Source organism: Pinus tabuliformis, chromosome 2_2 (assembly GCF_031772625.1).
Source record: "Pinus tabuliformis cultivar Carrire ecotype Pingquan chromosome 2_2, CPIR1, whole genome shotgun sequence".
Classification (NCBI taxonomy): domain Eukaryota; kingdom Viridiplantae; phylum Streptophyta; class Pinopsida; order Pinales; family Pinaceae; genus Pinus; species Pinus tabuliformis.
The window spans coordinates 1,199,539,410-1,199,561,601 of NC_142300.1; the positions used below are offsets into that span (position 1 = coordinate 1,199,539,410).

At 37.7% G+C, this 22,192-nt stretch overlaps 1 protein-coding gene across 1 annotated transcript; it reads right to left on the reverse strand.

Moving 5' to 3' along the window:
* Positions 1–258: 258 nt before the first annotated feature.
* LOC149197799 (uncharacterized) lies at positions 259–3,916 on the reverse strand. Its single transcript, XM_089408803.1, has 6 exons — positions 3,704–3,916; positions 3,034–3,508; positions 2,627–2,925; positions 1,969–2,326; positions 404–1,026; positions 259–312 (listed from the first exon to the last, which is right to left on the reverse strand). The coding sequence occupies exons 1-6, from the start codon at positions 3,914–3,916 to the stop codon at positions 259–261; spliced, it is 2,022 nt and encodes a 673-aa protein (XP_089264929.1).
* Between the last annotated feature and the right edge of the window lie 18,276 nt (positions 3,917–22,192).

Below are 22,192 nucleotides of genomic sequence, written 5' to 3' on the forward strand. Positions count from 1 at the left end.
GAGGATGCATGCCGTATAAGATTTGAAATGGACTGTGTCCGGTGCTACGATTTGGCGAATCGTTATAAGCGAATTCTGCCTGAGCGAGAGCACGATCCCATAACCGTGAATTTTCCCCAGTCAAACTCCGTAACAAATTTCCCAAACTCCTGTTCACCACTTCCATTTGTCCATCAGTCTGTGGATGATATGCAGAACTGAAGTTCAACTGTGTGTCCAACTTTTTCCACAGGGTGCGCCAAAAGTGTCCTGTGAATTTTACGTCCCTGTCAAAAATAATAGATCTGGGTAGGCTGTGTAATCTAACAATCTCTGTGAAAAACAGGTGAGCTACATGAGTGGCATCACTAGTTTTTTGACACGGAATAAAATGCGCCATTTTTGAAAATCTGTCTACCACCACCATCACTGAGTCATATCCTTGCTGTGCTTTGGGCAATCCCAAGACAAAGTCGATGCTGATTGAGTCCCACGGCCTGCTTGGAACAGGTAGTGGTGTGTAAAGTCCAGTATTTTGACTATGTCCCTTCGCTAGTTGGCATACTTTACACCTGTTCACATACCGTTGTACATCCCTGCGCATTCTGGGCCAGTAATAAAAGTGTCTGAGCTGCTCCAAAGTCTTGTCTATGCCAAAATGACCAGCTAGACCCCCACTATGTTTCTCCCGTATAATATTTTCCCTCATCGAATAGTCCGGGATACATAACTGTCCTCCTCTGAATAATAGTCCTTCCTGCAAGTTGTAGTCCAACCATGGACTTGTATTTCTCAGTACGGGATTCTGACAGGCTTCAAAGGCTTCCTTAAAGTCTGTGTCGGCCTGGTACAAGTCTTTTAAGTGTTCGAATCCCATCACTTGTATTTTACTTTCCTTTAAGAGAAAAGCTCTTCTGCTCAGGGCGTCTGCCACCTTATTGGCTTGCCCACTGATGTGTTTTAGCACGAAGGTGAAACTCTGTAGATACTCCACCCATTTGGCATGCTTATGGTTCAATTTGTGCTGTTGCATTATATATTGCAGCGCTGAATTATCAGAAAATAACACAAACTCACTTCCCAGCAGGTAGTGTCTCCAATGCTTTAAGGCTTGGACCACGGCATAAAATTCCTTGTCATATGAGGAATATTTCTGCCTGCTCTCATTCAATTTCTCACTAAAGAATGCCACAGGTTTATCTTCCTGACTGAGCACAACGCCAATGGCTGTCCCACTTGCATCGCATCGAACCTGGAAAAGCTTATTAAAATCTGGTAGCCTTAAAATCGGCCTCTCTGTAATCTTCCACTTCAAAAGCTGGAAACTGTTCTCTGCTACTTTGGTCCAACAAAAAGGTTGACTGGCCTTTTTGATGGTGTCTAGCATCGGCGCGCAGATTTCACTAAAATTCCTTATAAACTTGCGGTAAAAACTCGCCAACCCGTGAAAGCTATGTACCTCAAACAAGCTCTTCGGTGACGACCAATTGACGATCGCTGCGATCTTTTCTGGATCCATCTTCAATTCATTTTCTGCGATTACAAAGCCCAAATAAACTAGTTCTTTCTGCAGGAAAGTACATTTCTTCAGGTTTATCAGCAGTTTGTTCTGCTGTAACTTCTCTAGCACTCTTCGAACATGTTGAAGGTGCTCTTCTTTCGTTCTGCTGAAAATCAAAATATCATCAAGATATACTATCACAAACTTACCGATAAACTCTTTCAACATTTCATTCATCAACCTCATAAAAGTACTAGGAGCGTTACTCAAACCGAACAGCATGACTAGCCACTCGTACAACCCTTCATTGGTTTTGAAGGTTGTCTTCCACTTGTCTCCTTCTCTGATCCTGATCTGATGATAACCACTCTTCAGATCAATCTTCGTGAAATAAGTTGCCCCACTGAGACAATCCATCATATCATCCATTCTGGGTAAGGGAAACCTGTATCGAATGGTGATTTTATTAATAGCTCGTGAGTCTGTACACATCCACCATTCTCCACCCTTCTTGGGTGCGAGTACTGTTGGCACTGCACAAGGGCTCAAGCTTTCTCTGATCAGTCCCTTGTCCAGCAGCTCTTGCACCTGTTTGCGAATCTCTTCGTTATCCTTCGGGCTCATTCGATACGCTGCTTTATTTGGTAGGCTTGCTCCGGGTATGAAATCGATATGATGGCTGATGCTCCTCTTGGGAGGTAGCTTGTCCGGTAAGTCATCAACTACAATGTCCTTGAATTCCTCTAACATCCCCTGAATCTCCGCAGGCAATTCAGACATTTCTGTATGCAGCAATACAGTCTTAGTTCTCCTCACGACAACATAATTCACTTCGTTCTCCTCAATCTGTTTAATAAACTGTTTTCCACCTACTAATAAGGCCTTTGTTCCACTCGCTTCTACTGTGTCCTCCTCTTTGATGGGTACAAGCGTATGCTTGACTCCATCTTTCACAAATTTGTAACAATTCGTCTTCCCATCGTGTACCACCTTCTGATCATACTACCACGGTCTCCCCAGCAGTATGTGGCACACGTCCATTGGCATGATATCGCAGACAACCTTGTCCTGGTACTTGCCAATGTGAAATTCAACCTCGCACTGTTCATCAACTAATAGCTGGTGGCCTTTCTGCAACCATGACACCTTGTAAGGTGTAGGGTGCTTAAGTCGCCTCAATCCCAGCTTCTCCACCATCTCGGTGGCTACCAAATTGTCTGTACTTCCACTGTCTATGATCAATTTATAGCACTTCCCATGTGATTTGCAAACTGTCTGGAACAGTGCCTTCCGTTGGGTCTGCTCGGCAGTTTCCTTGGCTGGCTTCAATAGCACCTTATTCAGAACCAAAGCCTCTCCTGTTTCTGCCACATTTTCTACTTCCTGGGGCGGTGCCTCAACTTCCTCAGGCTGTGCAACAAATGTTCCCCTCTGGCCAGCTTGCTCTGCTTCCGGGCATTCGAAGGATCTATGCCCCCACTTGTGGCACCTGTAGCACTGGAAGTTAGCTCCCCTTCCTCGGCCATTTCCTCTTCCCCGCTGATATGGCCAACCTCCTCTCGTGCTATCTCCCTTCTCTGCTGTTCCTGAAGCCCTGGAGCTGTTGCCCTCTTCACTGTTACTGGCAGTTCTCCCTCTGCCATAGGACTGTCCTCGTCCTCTACCATTTCCCCATCCTCTCCTATTATTCTGTTTCCTGTTAATCTTTTCTTCAGCCTTTACAGCACTTTGAAAGGCTTCTTCTATGTTCTGCGGAGAAAGAATACTGATCTCATCTAGTATTTCCAACCTCAAATCGTTCACGTATTGTGCTGTCTTCTCTGGAGTATCATCAGTATAACCAGCTCTCAGGTTTACACGATAAAACTCTTCTGTGTATTCCTTTATGGTCATACCCTTCTGTCTTAAGTTTTGTACCCGTCGGTAAAGCTCAACCTGATAATCTTTAGGCAGGAATCTGCCTTTCAACTTTGCCACCATCCTTGGCCACTTCTTTATCGATAGCTTGTTCATTCTCCTTCTGTCTGCCTGGACACTATCCCACCATAAGGTGGCGTGTCCCTTTAATTTGGTTGCAACAAATCTGACTCTTTTGTCCTCACTGATCTCTTCGTTCTCAAAATACTTATCTAACTCACTTATCCAGTCCAGCAGAACATCTGCGGACAGACTGCCATCATAGTTAGGAATCTCCGGTTTGGGTTTGCTGCTGGCTAGCAATACCGATCTCAATAGTTTTATCTCTGGGGCTTCTTCATCTGATCCATCTGTAGCAGCTACTGCCTCCTCCTCGCTGTCATCCCCAAGTTCTGGGTCTCTTCTCCTTCCTGCCTCCACTGCCTCTAAGCGAGCAGTAAGGGTCCTTATTTCTTCCCTCAAGCCCTCATCGGCTGCTCTGCGCACACCTCTTCCACGTCCTCGTCTCTGAACCTCCATATCCCGATTCTTTCAACTTCCTGCTCTGATACCACTTGATGGGTCCAGCCCACATAATCCTTCTCCCACGAATATCAATGCGAGAATTACGTGGCAGTTAATAATGAACAACAGATTTTTTTTGGATATAAGTCGATTCACCGGCGGTTGAATTTATTGATACTGTTTTAGTCCTTTGTACCTGCACAGATGATTGGTACCTCTGCCCTCGGTTGCTTGACAACTGTCCTCCCTCGGATGTCTCGACCCGCCTTGGTATGGGCGATCAAACCCTCACTTGGTCATTCGCTTGCACATTTCTTTTGGTTCCTGTATGCTCTGCATTCTCGGTGGTTTCTGGAGGTTTCGATCTGGGGTTCTGCTGTTCGTTCTCTGGCTCAGGATGTTACCCAAACGTCGCTCCTTCTCGTCTGGTGATAACAATGTCGACTCGGTAAGGTCCTGTCTTCCCTTGGTCCGTTCTTGTTTTTGACTGCTATCTGTATGTCTGTGGTCTGCGATTGTGTCTCTGCGCTTCCTGTAACAAGCGATATTGATGCCTGTGATTTCTTTTCCTCTGTCATTGGGTTCGGTTACTGGTTGGAGCTACTTCAGATGACAGTCTTCAGGGTTCTGTTCATCCCTCCTCATTTTCGGGCAGAATATGGTATCAACTTCCCCTGGCGCCTTCGTCACTCACAAGGTATGTTTTTCTGGTTCCATGCTATCAGCATTTGCGTTTCTTTCTCTCAGTTGGCTAATGTATCGACTCCTTTGTGAGCAGGGTGTTCTGGTGGAACTGCTTTGGCCACGGCTTGCCAATATCAGGTAAATGCTTACGGTTATTTGACGTTGCTCTGTTATACGCCTCGTCCCTCTTCGCTATCCGTTTCTTATATTTGTGACACTGTTTGTGACTACAGGTATGGTTCCTCGAAAGGATTCGGGGCCTGGCAGTTTGGTTGGCTACTCGAAGTGATTCGAGGCCTGGCGGTTTGGTGGTTCCAGCTTGTCACAGGTAGCAACATTTCTATGCTTTGGTTGCTTTTCGTTCAACGTTTGGTTGGGGTTTGTCAAGTCTGTGTGTCAATGGCTTGTTGGGCCGCTGACGGTTACAGTCTCGGCTGTAGACTTTACAATTGCTCTTCCTTAGTCTGTTGTCTGTAATTGAGTCGAGGGTTTCTAAACCCGTGTGGTATCTTGCCCCAACTTGTCAAAGAATTTGGCACGGATTTTGTAACTGTTGAACGGTTTTGGTTTTGAACAATATATGTGAATGAATGCACAGGAAATTCTATTTTCTCTTCTGTCTTAATTTAAACGCATGAAGCTATGAATATTTGTTTGTTGTGCATACCTGGCAATGCCTGTGATTAATTATTCGCTTGTCATTTAGTTTGGGTCGGGTCTTTGTAATTCCGCCGGTAGGTTACTTTGAAGACTGTAAGCTGTCTTTCGCCACACGTCCTGGGAGCTCCTTTGTGTTCTGTCCAGACTTTATTCTCTTGTTGGACCAGCGTAGTTCAATTCACAGATAACCATACACCTATAAATTATGTCATACACAGACCTGCACTGTACATAAAATGGATGCTATATTGTATAAACAATTCAAACAATTCAGGAACACCAGAGAGGCTAGAGTGCACAGAATTTTGTAATAATCTCTTCTTTTCATTACCCAAAAAATCGAACCCCACACTGTGTTCTGTTACGCTTTTAACAACTGTTAGATAACTGTCAGTTTTTCCAACCACTGTTGGTTATGTCTGGTTAGTTACATCAGTTTTGTTACAAAACTTTTTCTTTGTCGTTCAGCGTTATTACAATGACAAAATTAGTTGTTTAAAACACTGATTCTAATTCCTATTGTTCATTTACTTAACTTAGACAACTTAGTCAAATAAAAGTAAAAAAAAACAAACACATTATCCCTTCAACAAATTTACTCCTCCGTCCCCTTCAGAGACCAAACAGCCTCCCTTTTATCTCGTCCTGTCAGCCAGATGCTCCTGCATCAGCGAGCTATGTATTTTGGCATAATGAAGTATGTTAATATTGTTAATAATTACAAGTACGTCAATGATGGTCAGAAAAAAGGTTATATTTTAAATGGAGATCAAGTGGAAAGCTCAAAGTTGTGGTGGTTGAAGAAAGAGTGTTGTCTATGAAATTCCAGAGTGGGTATAAGTGCTAATGAAGACCAACTAGACAAAGATCAATATTATTACTGTAATTTATGATTTTACTATTTGGCATGTAAGCATTACGGGAGGACTTGGAGATATTGCTTCCATTAATGCAATGTGCTAAGTTTAGAGTTGGCTTGAGATTTTGTTGAGAGAATGTCTCAATCCACATCCATATTTGGAATTAGTTAGATAGGCCAAGTATATAAATGTGTTGATATTGAGCACAAATATATATAATAAAAAAATATTATCCATATGTATTCTATATACTATGTTTCCAATTGCAATTTCTTTGTAAATTCCTATTGCAAACTATAAAAATGTATCCATTTATGCAAAAGCCATAAGGGAATTATGTATAAAAAAAAACCTAAAGGAAAATGAAAAAAATTGTATACGGTTCAAGTATCAAAAAACCTAAAAGAAAATGAAAAGTTCAACATATCAAAAAGCCTAAAAATAAAAAATAAAAAAAGTCTTATACAATTCAAGTCGTCTAAAAACACTTTATTATTAATAATTAAATTTTAAATAATTCTTCTATAGTTTTTCCAAATATTATTTTTATTATTATTAATTAATAACTTTATTTTCCTCATTTACTACTCATTTTTTTTCTACCATATATTTTTTAATTTTTTGAGTTTTTATTTTTATGGGTGATTATTTGACTGGTCGACAATTCTGTTAAAATATTGGTTCAAACAACTTTAATAATAAATAGTCCAAATAAATTACTTACAAGTCATTTTCTTATATAATAATTAATTATTTTTTTATTTGTTTTTTCCGCACATCTAAACTTATTTTTTAATAAAAATATAACTCTTAATCAACTCAAAATCATGTACGCCATCAACAACGAAGTTGGTACCATGAAGGCAAATACCCGAGCACCGACTAGCCATCTAAATTTAAGTGTGATATTCTCCGGGATTGTGATATGAGTCCGGAAACTTATTTGAGTGTTTATTTTATTCTGATTTGCTGAAGACCATTATGAATATGTAATAGTTTATTATATTTAAATCAGAGTGAGAGATATATTTAAGATTCCAGTAGTTTATACACTCGTTGATGGAATAGTTAATGAGTGTTAGCATCAAAAAACACTCAAGAATTTGATACTTTTGAATTGAGAGTTTCCTTGATTAGTTATTGAGAGATTCCCTTCACAGTTTAGAATGGAAGACAGTCATATATGTATAATTATTATTTTTTTTAATAAAAAGTTTACACATTTATTGATTGATTTGTTAATAAGTTGCAGTATAAAAACACATTTAAGCATTTGATACTTTTGAATGAAAAGATTCCTTTCACAGTTCATAATGAAAAAGATGGTCATATATAATTATTTGTGATGGTATTTATTTTTCTTAAATACAAATAAAAAAATATACAAAAAATCTTACTAAATAAAAATTTCCCTTTAACTAAAAACAATATTTCCTGGGCCTGGAGTATGCCCTAAAACTGCTTCTGCTTGGTTAAGAGCTCGTCTTCCTCGGACGTAAGGAAACAGGTTAACGGCCTAAGACCCAGAGGCATCTGGCAGGAGTGAAAGTCTGCTCCCTTATGGACCACCAGCGGGTTATTTCAGGTGGCGTGGTTTTCCTTGATAACAGTGATGTGTCAACTGACATTCGCGGATAGCAACCAGAGATGGTTGTCCTCACTGTTGGTTTGACAAACTGAGTTTGATAGGTTTTTCCACCTTTTGAAAAAAATAAAAAAATAAAATAAAATAAAATATTTCCGCTTACTTATTAGCCTGAGATGAACCTAAAGTATAATACTTATTTATAATTAAACAAGACTGAAATACATATCTTACATTTTATTTTTTCTTAAACAAGAACGAAAAATACATCTTACATTTGAATATAATATTGTAGATTAACCTTTTACAATATATAGATTTATATGATTAAATATAAGTGAAAATGTATTTATTCAAAGTAAATTTAGATTATTTTAATAAATTTATTGTTATTAAGATGAATGTAAATTTTTATAATGTTTTAATATTTTTTATATTATAAAAATATATATTTTATATAAAAAATATGATGAGTAAGATTGTTATTCTTTTGGGTATGGAGTATGTCTTTAAAGTGCTTTTGCTTGGCTAAGAGCTAGTTCATTTTCTTGTGAGGTAAAGAAATAGGTTAACAACCTAAGGCCCAGAGGCATCTCGCCCCCTTACGAACCTCCAACAGGTATTCTAGGTGTGGTTTTCCTTGAATAACGGAGATGAGTCAGCCTAGCTAGAGATGGTTGTCTTCACCGCTGGTTTGACAACTGAGTTATGATAGGTTTTCCGACATGTGAAAAAAATGCTAGTTTTTTTTGTTAAATTAAATTGATCTTAGTTTTTGTTGTTAAATTAAATTGATCTAAAAGATGGGTAAATGACTTTTTCTTTTTTTGCTAATGCAAGAATCGGACCTACTATTCATTAATAACAAATATAATACAGTGAGTTGTACAAAATTCTTAGAATCTGAGAGAAAGGACGACTGCTACACAACTTTGCAACTTCCCAGACCCAATACAAAACGAACTTCCAAAGAAATTGCCAGAAATGGATCGAGAATAAACCCCTAAAAAAGCATCAGAAATTGCCAGAAACTCGCCCAAAAGCAAAGAAATGGGTTTTGAGGCCCGATAAGAGAACCTCGGATCCTCCGAAGAACACCGACACCGAAAGACAGTCTCGTCCACTAAAAGATTCAACCATGGGACGATACCAAACCAACAAACGGTGAAAGAACCAAGCCGCCGGAGCAAACAGCCCGCCAAAAGCCAATCCATCTGCACCGTTGAAACACCCCGAAGAGATCTGACGGTGGAGAAAAATATCGCACCAACCAAAATACGCGGAAGATAGCGTGCGATCACGGTGGTATACCGCCCGACCCCAACGCCACATGTCACCTCTGGAGTGTGATTGCTCCCAAAAATCTGAAACCACTTACCACTCGAGCGAGCCACGATCAACGGAAAACCATGCATTGGAAAAAGAAAGACCGGAAAAATAAACCGGCTCGTCCATAGCTGGTCAATCCGCACCGTTGAAACACCATAACGAGATCTGACGGTGGAGCACAATATCGCACCCACCATCCTACGCGGAAGATAGCTTGTGATCACGGTGGTAATCCTCCTGACCTCGACGCCACATGGCACCATCTGAGTGGGATCGCTCCCAAAAAGAAGAAACCACTTACCACTCGAGTAGGCCGTGAACAACGGGAAACCACGCAAGTTGCGGAAAGAAAGACCGGGAAATGGCAACACTGGTTTCTCAGTTGACAGGGATCCTCTGCTCCCCGACGTATGCCGCTCAGACCTATCAAGATCCGAAGCGTTAGGCATATAGCTCCCCCTGTCGGCTTCCCGTGAAGCACAATCCTCCTTGTCAATACCACTGTAGAACAACGGGAAACCCCGGTAATCTTATCCAAACCAGAATCAATAAACCCCATTGTGAGCATGTTGTTGAGCCGACCCCTGCTGGTTGACCATACCCGTCTCCATAGCTCTCTTAAGGAACATAGTATTGTCTTCAATAGCTTGGTTCTGACAGTCCGTTTTTAGCCTGTTGTTAGGGAGATCGCACCATTTCATTACAACCTTGTTATTTGTGCAGACAACTCCTTGGTTAGCTAGCAAATCCGCTAGCTTGTTGGCCTTTCTTCTCACATGTGCAAATCTAACTGTTCTCAAGCTCTGTAGATGATTATGAATTCGTTGGAAGACTTGAATAAGCCTCCAATTTGAAGAGGCTTTTTCCGGTCTTGTTCCCCAGCTTATTCTTCTGACAGAGTTGATGACGATTTCGGAGTCCGCTTCAATGATAGTGTTTTGCCGATTTTCCTGAACCAGGAACTCGAGACTTTGCTCCATGGCCATTACCTCTGCCATGTTGTTGGTAGTTTTTCCTAAGTTTCCATAAAAGATGAAATGAATCTCTCCTTTGTCGTCTCTTAACACCCCTCCATGGCCTGCCTTGCCTGGATTACCTTTGGAGGCCCCATCGATGTTGAATTTGAGAAAGCCCTTTGGTGGAGGATGCCAGAAATCAAGTTCTGGGTCCCCCATTGACCCAATCCTCACAGAGCCCTGAGGAACCAGTCCCTGCAAGTCTAGCCTGCAGAGAATTCTCCAAACTGAGGCCGAGGGAGGGCTTGAGGGAAGATTTCTGATGTTGATACTAACCGTTTCCTTAATCTGTTTTAGGATTCTATCAAAGATGTTCTGGGAAGAGTTCTTAACATTCTGGAATATCCTGTTGTTCCTTTCTTTCCAGACATTCCAGATAATGAAACCTGGAGTAAGAGCCCAAGCAGACCCGAGCACTGCATTATCTAAAAAGTTCTTTCTCCATTTGGTGAGGGTATTGAAAAGGCTTCCCATATCTCTATCAGAGTGTTGGAAGATAGCTGCAAAAGAATCCCATAATCCAGAGGTGAAAGAGCAATTGTTGAGAAGATGCTCAATGGTCTCCTCTTGGGCTTCACAGAGCTGGCATCTGGAAGGCCCTAGAAATCCCCTTTTCCTAATATTATCCCAGGTCAGGATTTTCCTTTGAAGAACCAGCCACAAAAAGAGTTTAATTTTCATCCAGCCCAGATGCTTCCAAAGGTTTTGCCAGAGCCTATTAGGAGCATGGGGATCGAGCTCAAGGAGAATGAGTTTAGCCTCTTTAAGATTGAAGTTCCCTTCATTGTTGCTGCCCCACCTCAGTTGGTCATGCCCACTAGAAACTAGGATTTTCCTTTGCTCCAACATTTTCCTCAGTCTTTCAGCTTTGGTTGAAAGATGACTGTTCTCTTGGAGGTTTAAATTTCACCAATTTCTCCACTTCCCTGCATTGTTGATTGGATCCCAAAAATCCCTGACTTGGGTGAGCTCCTTGGCATCAGTCTCTGCCTTGAGGTCCTTCAAGTCCTCCTGTAAGAGAATGGGTTCTTGTTGCCATCTGTCCTCCCAGAATAAGGCCAAGTCTCCCTCTCTAATTTCCCAGAAGCTATGGTCTTGAATCAATCTTCTGTTATCCCAAGCTTTGTTCCACATATGAGATCCTCTTATGTTCCCATCCATCCGTATGCATTCATTGATAGTCCAAGTGCTTGCATATTTTTCCTTCCATGTGATGGCCCATTGTGCTTCTGGTTCCTTTATCCATCTCCACCAAAGTTTAGCCCCTAGAACCTTACCAAGAATCTCGGGATCATCTAATCCAAGGCCCCCGTGGTTTTTGGGTTTGCAAATTTTGTCCCAGGCAACCAAGGCCCATTTCTTCTTGTCCTCCCCTTTGCCCCAAATGAAGTCTCTTTGAATATTTCTCATTTGATCCAGAATACCTTTGGGAGCAGGGATGGCCGAAAGCATAAAGACTGGGATTGATTGAAGCACAACCTTTGTGAGGACTAATCTGCCCACCAAATTTAAAGATCTTATGGTCCATTTCTTGGTTTTTTCATGCAGCTTGCTTATGACCGGTTCCCAAATACTTTTATGAAGTGGTTTAGCAGTTAAAGGCACCCCCAGGTATTTCGAGGGGAGAGAATCTCTTTGGAAGCCCAAAATTCTGGAAATGTTCCTCTGAATAGCAATATGAGTATTAAAGAAAAAGATTTTAGATTTGGAAAGATTAACTTCCAAGCCAGAAGCCTTGGCAAAGTCCTTGAGGATTTGTTTGTAGGCGAGAGCTTCTTTAATAGTAGGTATTCCTTGCAGCATGGTATCATCGACAAATTGTTGATGGGTTAAGGCTTGACCATTGTCAGAGAGTTGTAAGCCCCTGACCTTACCCGCATCCTTTGCTTCCTTTATGGCTCTGCCTAGACCTTCCATCATTAGAATGAAAAGAAAGGGAGAAAGGGGATCACCCTGCCTGAGTCCTCTGGACGGGGTGAAAGTCTCCGAGGGAGAGCCATTGACAAGAATTGAAAAACTAGAAGAGGTGATCAAAGCCAGGATCCATCTTACCCAATTGTGATCAAACCCAAAAGCGATAAGAACCTTCCTGATATAGTTCCAATTCAGTTTATCATAAGCTTTGGCGATGTCAAGTTGCATGATCATACCTGCTTTTTTCTTACTAGTCAGCGAGTGCACCACTTCATGAGCCTGGATAATATTATTAAGAATTTGCCTACCTTCCACATATCCTGCTTGCTCCCCCGAAACTAAAGCAGGTAGGAGGGGTTTGAGCCTGTTTGCTACCACCTTTGATATTATCTTGTAAACTACATTGCATAGGGCTATTGGCCTGAACCTATCTGGGGTTTGAGCCTGCTCCTGTTTAGGGATCAGGGCTATAAAGGAGGAATTCAGAGCTTTCAAAATGGTTCTATGCTGCCTTGAGTCTTCAACTACCTGCAAAATATCCAGTTTGACAATATTCCAGCAAGCTTTAAAGAAATCGACATTGAAACCATCCGGGCCCGGTGCTTTACCCATTTGCATTTCTTTGAGAACCCCACTAACCTCCTCTTCCATCACAGGCCTGTAAAGGTTAACATTGTCCTCTCTAGAGACTATCCTGGGAATGTTCTTGGTGATTTTCTGGATATATTGATCTCTGTCATAACAGGTTTCCTGAGCTATGTTTCTGAAGTGCTGGAGAAACACTGCCTCTATTTCTTCATGAGAGTTGAGATTGTTTCCTCTTTCATCCTTAATCATAGCAATTCTATTATGTGCTCGATTGGCCATGGTGGATTTGTGAAAAAATATGGTGTTGCGTTCTCCTTCCTTTAGCCATTGAATTCTAGATTTTTGTTTCCAAAAAATTTCCTCTTGACAACATAATTGCTCCCATTGCTGCTGATATTTGGTAGCTTGATCCTGTCTAGCTTTGTCATGGCCTTCTTTAATAAGGCCTTGGTTAAGTTCCTGCAGTTTACTCTCAATCATCTTTTTTTCCTCAAAGATATTGCCGAATACAGTTTTGTTCCAATCCTTGAGCTTTAGCTTGATATGTTTTAATCTTTTCTGAAGGATGAACATTTTGGAACCCTGAATATTTAAATCTTCTTCCCACCACTTGGTTACATTGCTGATGAAATCTGGGTGGGAGAGCCAGATGTTTTCAAATCTAAAAGGTCTGTTTCTGGGTTTACCAAAACCCTGCAACTCCATTTGTATCGGCCAATGATCAGAACCCCCATAGGGTAGCACTCCAGCCATCATTTCCTTGTCATTAAGCATAAGATCTTCTGAGATTATGAATCTGTCTAATTTGGAGGCTACTTGAGACTCTCCTCCTCTTTTGTTGTTCCAAGTAAAGATGCCATTGTGCATTTCAATGTCCACCAGTTTCATTTCATCAATAAAGGTCTGAAAAGCCACAGAATCTTTGCCTAGAACTCTGGTTCCCCCTTTTTTTTCCGTGATTGATCTAATCATGTTGAAGTCTCCCCCTAAGATCCAGGGTATACCTGCATGTCTATTTCTGAGAGTCTCCAGAGAATTAAGAAGCTTTAGTTTAGCCTCCATTCTCTGTGGGCCATAGACATTAGTGACCAGATAGGTTTCCTTAACTCCTACTGGTTGAAAGATTGCAGATAGGTAATCTCTTGATGCCTCCGCATCTATCAGGTCAATCTTTTGTGGATTCCATAGAGTGAGAATCCCTCCTGCCGTATTCTCTGCCTTGACTTCCAGAAACTCAAATTTATTGAGCCATTTACTATGCATATCTCTTATCTTTTGAATGGAACATTTGGTCTCCTGTATGAAAATCACATCCGGAGATGCTTGTTTCATTCTATTACTCAACAACCTTTGTTTTCTTCTGCTACCTAGACCTCTGATATTCCAAGAAGTGAACTTCATAATTAAAGATTAGTAAAGGAGTAACTGGATAGGTCTTTCATCTTACCTGAATCTATCATCAGCTTTCTGCATTCCATCAACAGCTCATTCTGCTTCTTCCTACCCCTTTTCTTGCCAGGGATTCTGGGTGCTAGTCCTGCCATATTTTTCATCGTCTTCACTCCTTCATTGCCTTGTCTTTCTTTGTGATTGAGTCTGTTCACCCCTTTCATTTGGGTCCTCCATAAAAACAACTACTGAACTCTGTTGAACTCCTCTGCAGGTAATGAGTCTAGCCCTTCTTTGGTTCCTTGATTCAAAAAACTTTCTAAATCTAGGTTTTCTTTCTCCAGGATTTCCTGGAGATCATGGTCCTCCATTTCTGTCTCACTTTGGGTCATGTCAAAATCCATCGCCTGTTCAACATTACTCATAATAAGTTCTTTCATATTGTCATTCTCTTGTATTTGCTCCTTTTCTTTTTCTTTCTCCTCCTCCACTGTGTTTCCCGCTTCTGTTTTATCAGTATCTGTAGGATCTTCTTTTGTTTCAAGGGTTTGGAATCTATTCTGGTTATCAGGCTGCTCTTTAGCTTTGCTTGTTCTTGGTCCTCTTTTGTTCCCTTTGCTTTTGTTTACTACCTTGAAGAAGCTCTCTGGATCCTTCGTTGCATTAGCTTTACTTTTCTCCTCTACCTTATTGAGGGGGCATTCTCTAACCAGATGTCCATGCTCGTGACATTTGCGACATCTGAAAGGAATGTGTTCGTAATCTACCGTTTGTGTCCATTCCTCATCAAACACTTCCAGAATAACCTCATCTGGCAACGCTCCAGAGAGATCCATCTCCACACATATTCTTGCAAAGGAGGTATACTTTCCCCTTCTTGTGGCCTCTGATACTTTGACAAAATGCCCTAACTTGTTTCCTATTGCTGATAGTGATTCCATTTGCCAGTAATCGAGGGGTAAGGAATAGAGTCTTACCCAGACTGGGACTGAGGTGAACGTTTCGCGTTCCGGAACAAAGTTCATGATCCACGGCCTCATATAGAGGCCTGCAGCCGCAAAGAAGTAGGGGCCTCCTTCAAACACTTTGTCTTTGTCTTCAATGTTAGCAAAAACTACAGTGAAAAAACCCTTGGATCCAAGATGTAGGTCAATGCTGCCTTTTGGTTTCCAGTGGTATTTGATCCACATTTGTAAAGCTTTTTCAGTGGGCCATAGCCCCATGAATTTACAAATGATTGCATATGTTTGCATGTGCTCCCTGTGCTCCTGCAGCACTGGGTCATTTAAAATAATTATGGGAATAACCGCCGCTTTGGGTTTGCAGGGTCCCATGTGTGCTTTGTCTTTAGTGCTTTGCTCCCTGATGTCTTCCACATTCTCCACTGCTTCATCATGCTCCCTTGCTTTGGTTTCCTCTTGCTCTTCTTCATTGCTTCTCTCTTTCCCTTTTGAAGACTCTCTTTCATTTTCCATGGGCTTTTCCCCCTGCCAACCACCGCCTGCTTGAAGGAGGGAGTGGCGCTCCCCCCTGTACGTTCTTTCATGGCGGACAACCTTTGTGATCGATACCAAGCCTGGTTTTTCCTCCCGCTCGTTTTCGCTCAGTTCCCGCCTCCTTCTCACATGTGCTTGAGTAACAAGCACATTCACCTCAGGGGTAAAGGGCTTTTTCATTCTAAGGAGTTTTGGGAATTGATAAAACTCTTCATTTTACCATAGAATTAATGAGAATTTGATCTTATTTTAGCAATGTTTTTTTTTTCACACTAGTTTGAAAGATAAAGAGATATTTTTGAAACTTTGGATCGATCCCCTTCTTATAATATTTTAATTTCTTTCTTTTTTCTAACTTCTTATCGCACCATGATTTCTCTTTAAATTTAGAGGTAATCATATTTTTAATATTATCTTTATTGGAGCCTCAATGGTCTAGTTAACCTAGGGTATTCTCATTGGAGCCTCACTTGATTTGAAAGTTATTTTGGCTAGAATTTGAAGCAATTGTGAAAATGCTCGTCTTCCATGTTGTTTGACCTCTTTTTATACATTAGATACTTAATCATAGCAACTTTCTCAATGAGGAAAAAACTTGCTTCAATGAGGAGGATAAGATAAGGTATATTTTCTTTAATTTGAAATTACAAATTACAAATTTTCTTTAATTTGAAATTACAAGCTATAAATTCTTTAGATCTACATTGATTTAAATAAATAATTGTATTAAATTATTTGATATGAAAAATGTCCATAAACTCCTATACATAAGGGAAAGACTCACTTCAATAAAAATTTAAAAAAAATTGTATTTTTTTATTTTATTTTAAAATTACCAATTATTTTAGATCTAAAATGATTTTAAAAAAATAATTATTTTAAATATTTAGTAGGAAAACTAACAATAAGTCCATGAATAAGGTAAGATGGGATACATATTGTTACAACCTCCCATCTATTGCTATCATAGTTGGGTAGATGGATTCTCCTTAATGCATACAATCTCCACAACATACTAGGATTCATGGTTTCTCGTAATTAATATTTAGGGGCTGCTCTTAAGAGTAGACCGTCCATTGTTGCAACCTCCCATCTATTGCTATCATAGTTAGGTAGATGGATTCTCCTTAATGCACACAATCTCCACAACATAGTAAGATTCATGGTTTCACCTAATAAATATTTAATCTCCACAACATAGTAAGATTCATAGTTTCACCTAATAAATATTTAGGGACTGCTCTTAAGAATAGCTTGGAATATGCTCTATCAGAATAGCTTGGCACAAAGCCATGCATACAACCTCCACAACATAATAAAATTCATAGTAAGATTCTTAGTTTCTCCTAATTAATATTTAGGGACTGCACTTAAAAGTAGCTTGGAGTATGCACTCGACCGTCATTTCCTGCTATGGAATGAATAACTAGGCATATAGCATAGGTTTTTGTTTTCATAATTATAAAAATGCATGTGAGGACTAAGTCAAAAGTCAAATGGATAATTTTATTTTATTATTTTCATTATTGAGTTTTTAGATCAAGGCATCCAATTCACTTCCAATTTGATACCGTCATTTCTTGCTATGAAATAAATAGCTAGACATATAGTATAAACTTTTGTTTTCATAATTATAAAAATGTATATGAGGATTAAGTGAAAAGTCAAATGGATAATTTTATTTCATTATTTTCATTATTGAGTTTTTAAATCAAAGCATCTAATTCACTTTTCCAATTTGATTAAAAAATTAATTAGGAAAATTCAAATCAGACATAAACTATCCACTCCTTATCATCCTCAGGCCAATAGTCAGGTGAAAGTCATCAACAAAGAGGAGTTAGAGAGAATAATGGAAAAAACAATCCAGCTGTGTGTGCCTCCCCTATTGGTTGTTCAAGAGGGTTGGTACATTCCGTTCAATCTACGTAGAGTGAAACCTACTCGCAAAATAAAGCGACAAGCACCGGGATCAAGGCCACTTCAATATATTATTTTGAGGGGAAGAAAGAAACTTTTTTGGATAAGAGAATTTTTTCTATGTGATTCGATGCCCTCTTTATTTTCCATTGTTTTTTGTGCTATCCATTTTAGTCCACGCTCTTTCTCACCTTGACCATAGTGGTAGGCTTGGATGGTCTAGTTTATGTGGCTGGCATTGGTAAGTGGTTTAGAACAAGTTTTTTTTTTTTTTTTGGACATATTTGTGAGGAAGTTGAAAGTGTGGAGAATGTCTAGTTTATGAGGCTGGCATTGGTAAGTGGTTTAGAACAAGTTTGTTCGCATATTTGTGAGGAAATTGAAAGGGTGGAGAATGAAATTTCCAGAAGAGAGAGGCACCATATTACATTGATTTTGGGAATGTAATTTTGGAAATTCAAGGAATGAAATCTAAATGTAATTTAAAGATATTAATTATAACTACAGGATTTTGTTAAAACAAAATTTTGTTTATTAAATTAGTTCAAAGATATGAATTTCAGATTACCATAAATTTCAACTGGATGTTTTTTTTTATCATAAAAGAATATTTTAAATGAATAGTTATTTACATAGTCTGTTTTTTTAATAATATAGATATTATATCTCTAACAATAAATGGGCTTTCAATTTTTTTGTAAATAGTGAGAAAATTTATCATAATTTAGCGGTCAAATTATGCCGTTACAGACGTCTGTGTTGTGCCAGCCCATGGGCCACTTCAGTACACAGAGGGCCCATCGACCAACCTTATTCTGCCGTTACAGACGCCTGTGTTGTGCCGATACAGACGGGCTATCGGCAGTTTTAATTTCAATAATCAATGGCAAGATTGGCCGTGTGATATGGAGTAGTCGGATGGCGAAACCTGGCTGAAAGATCCGGCCAAATCGAGGAAGATTTGGTGAGATTTCATTTCCGTAATTAATAAACCTATGGGTGCATGATTGCCTCCGCAGAGTGTATTTTATTCAAAGTGTTTTTTTGTTCATTTATTGATTTAATTTGTTTTAAAATTTGGTAGCGATTTGCTTGAATAACAAGTGTCCCAGTAATTTTTGAGAATGCGGAATCTATATAAATGTGGAATCTATATAGTCAAAATGTAAGTTTGAAAAACACTAAATAAGATTTAACAAACAATTTTTTGTTAAGAATTCTGACTAAAAATTCTAAAACTTTTAATAGTTAGACAAAGCTTTTGATTTTGTGCCTAGGTTTTTAGACCATGTTATCTAATGATGTTTGTGGCACAGTTGTGCTACACATAATCTATAATTGTTTTATGTTTTAGTTTTTTTGAGTGGAAGTTAAGATTGAGATATATTTTATTTTTTAAATGTGTTTTTGAATGGATAAATGAATTCAATACTTCCAAGAATTATTGGACCATTTAGATTTTATAGACTCCACAATTCAAACTTGTGATCTTAACAAATTTTGTCGGGTTTTAAACAAAATTAACTAGAAAGCATGATTGTAGCTTTTAATGATACTTTCATGTGGTCAGCTTATTTTTAATAGATTTGAGTTGATTTTTTTTCACAAAATTTAAATGAATTTAGTTGTCAATTAGTAGTGAAGATAATATTTACTATTATCCATGAATATAGATAACTTCAAGTATGCCACTTGAAATAATCTATCGGTAGTTGGTAGGATGACATAACTAGTGTATAATATCTAACAAAAATTGTTGCGCGGAGAGGCCCTCCACAGCCCAGTATGGGGGTAGATCTCACATAAACATGTAAACGTAAACATAAATGTAAATGTAAACGTAAACTTAAATGTAAATGTATACATTTAACATTTTTAATTTAATGTCTGCCCTATTTAGAAATCAATCTAATTATTATTATGTATAAACACAATATAGATTTAAAATATAAAGAGCTTTATGGACACTAAAAAAATATGGTAAATAAATAAAAATATAAATATACTGGAGGTATGGTAAATAAATAAAACCTCTTTTATACTTACTCCAAATTTTATACTTACTCCAAAGGTATTGTAAATAAATAAAAATAAAAATAAACTAGAGGTATGGTAAATAAATAAAACCGCTTTTTATATTTAGTCCATAATCCTATCGTAAATAAATAAAAATAAGAGTAAAGTAGAGGTATGGTAAATAAATAAAACCACTTTTTATATTTAGTCCATAAACCTCTTTATATTTACAAAAACTCGAAAAAAAGGTTTATTTAAGTGAAGCCTATTGGCCAAATACCATCTTTATAAAAGAGATATGGTCAATTAATAAAAATATAAATAAACCAGAGGTATGGTAAATAAATAAAACATTTTTTTATATTTACTCCATAATTCACTTTATATTTACAAACACTCAAAAATGAGGTTTTATTTAGGTGAAGCCTATGGGCCAAATACCATGGGCCAAATTATTATTAATACCATGCAAAAAAACATTATTAACCCTAATATTAATATTAATAAAAATAAAGATGGCACATGGTATTGACCCATGGTATTCTAGTGGAATGTAGTTTATTTAAAGTGGGGAATTAAACCAACATAGATCCATCTTTACTCTGGATCTATTAAGGGCCGAGAGGGATCAAATATCCTGATATGCAAACTAGCATAGAGTGAAAAAAGATTTGATCCCTCTCAGCACTTGGTAGATACACAGTGAAGATGAATCTATGCTGGTACTATTTATAGTGGAGTACTCACTTGATAATATATTTGACTAGGAAATGTAAATTATTATTTTTCAAGTATTTTTTAATAAAGATGTCAAAACTTATCATACCTCAGTTGTTAACTTGCAATGAAGACAATAATCATTAGCTTTATTTACTAATGTAAGTTGACTTATCACTATCATTAAAAGAAAATCATACCCCTAAAATAACTTACTCGTAATCTATAAAAAGTTAAACTTTTACTATTATCAAATATATATGAACTTTAACCATAAACGTATTCTTTTATATTCTAGAAAATAAGCCCTTAATTAATAAAAAATAATTTTACCTCTAATTAAAAAATAAAAAAATAATGTCAATAAAAATAATATAAAAAAAATGGGCCTGGAGTATGTCCTAAAACTGCTTCTGCTTGGCTAAGAGCTCGTCTTCCTCGGACGTAAGGAAACAGGTTAACGGCCCAAGACCCAGAGGCATCTGGCAGGAGTGAAAGCCTGCTCCCTTACGGACCACCAGAGGGTTATTTCAGGTGGCGTGGTTTTCCTTGATAACAGTGATGTGTCAACTGACATTTGCGGATAGCAGCCAGAGATGGTTGTCCTCACTGTTGGTTTGACAAACTGAGTTTGATAGGTTTTTTCACTTTTTGAAAAAAAAAAAAATAATATAAAAAAATACCAATATCTCCTTAACCATTACTAAAACTATATATAATAAATTATTATACTTTCCGTAAGAATTTAATGTTGAATAAAGTAAAATCTATATATTTTATTGTTATAGCTTATATATGTGATCCCACTATACGTTCATATTGTCTTTATATTTCATTGTAGGGGTAAAAGAAGCCTAAACCAATACGTTTGACACCATAATATTTTATATGGTATGAGAAGCACCATAATGACTTGCAACATCAACCATGCTCCCACAAGGAGGAACATGGGGCATTATCCAATGTTAAAATTTCGCTGGCCACTACTAAAGATTTTGATTTTCAGGTATTATCCCGCTTCTTTCATCGTGAGACTTTTTATTCTTTATGGGGTTTTCCCAGTTTTGTATAAATGCTAATTTGGTTATATACTCTTTTATACTCATTTTTTTACCACTGTGATTATATCATTTTTACTGCGAGCTTCATAGCATTAGGCTTGCACATATTCACATGATGTGTTTATTTAGTATTTTTATCAAAGTTATGATATTTGGTCTATTATTTAAACCAAACAAATATTTCTATTATTAAAATATATTTTGGAGTACATTTTGTGTTTGTTTTTTTAAGTGAAAAGTAGTTTTCTTAGTGAAAAGATTAAAGTACAGTTTAATGGAAAAAATTATATAGGGTAACATTTATATGTTAATGTTTATGATACTTTGATTTTTTTTTTTACAATAAATTTTAAAAATTGTTTTAATTTTAAATTTATTATCATTTTTATTTGATTGTTTTCTAGTAAATAAAATATTTTAATATAATAAATAAAATATTTTAATAAGACTCTTTGAAGATTTGTGTGCGTGTGTTTTTTCTTTCTCAACTAATTTTCTATAAATATTACTTACTAATCTTTTTATAAATATTATTTTTAAATATTTTAATTTTAATTTTATTTTTGTAGTTTTTATATTTTAGATTAATTTCCAAATATTTTTTGGATGAAGATTATATTAAAATTATATATATATTTTTCAAACTTCATCTTTGTGTTTCGTTTAGATTGTGCACTCTGGTTCATTTGCTTAATGGAGTTTCTTTTTTCCCCATTTCCAATAAATAATAAACTAAAACACCTTTTTCTTATTTTAGTTAGAGTACTTTTGGAGATGTGTGTAGTACATAGGAATACTTTCTAAAATAGTCATTACCAACACTAGTTTTCCTTTTTTAGACAACCATTAATTAGTAGTAGATAGAGATTCCAGCTTCAATTTCATTGAATAAGCATAGCCAATCAACATACATGCAGTCATTTGGCTTTAATTTAAAACCCAGGTACTTTAGTCTAGTCAAGATGGTTCATGGGGAGCATATTGAGCATATTATAACTTGAACTTTCACGTTTTCCTTCACATTATTGAACGACATTATGGATTCATTAAATTTAC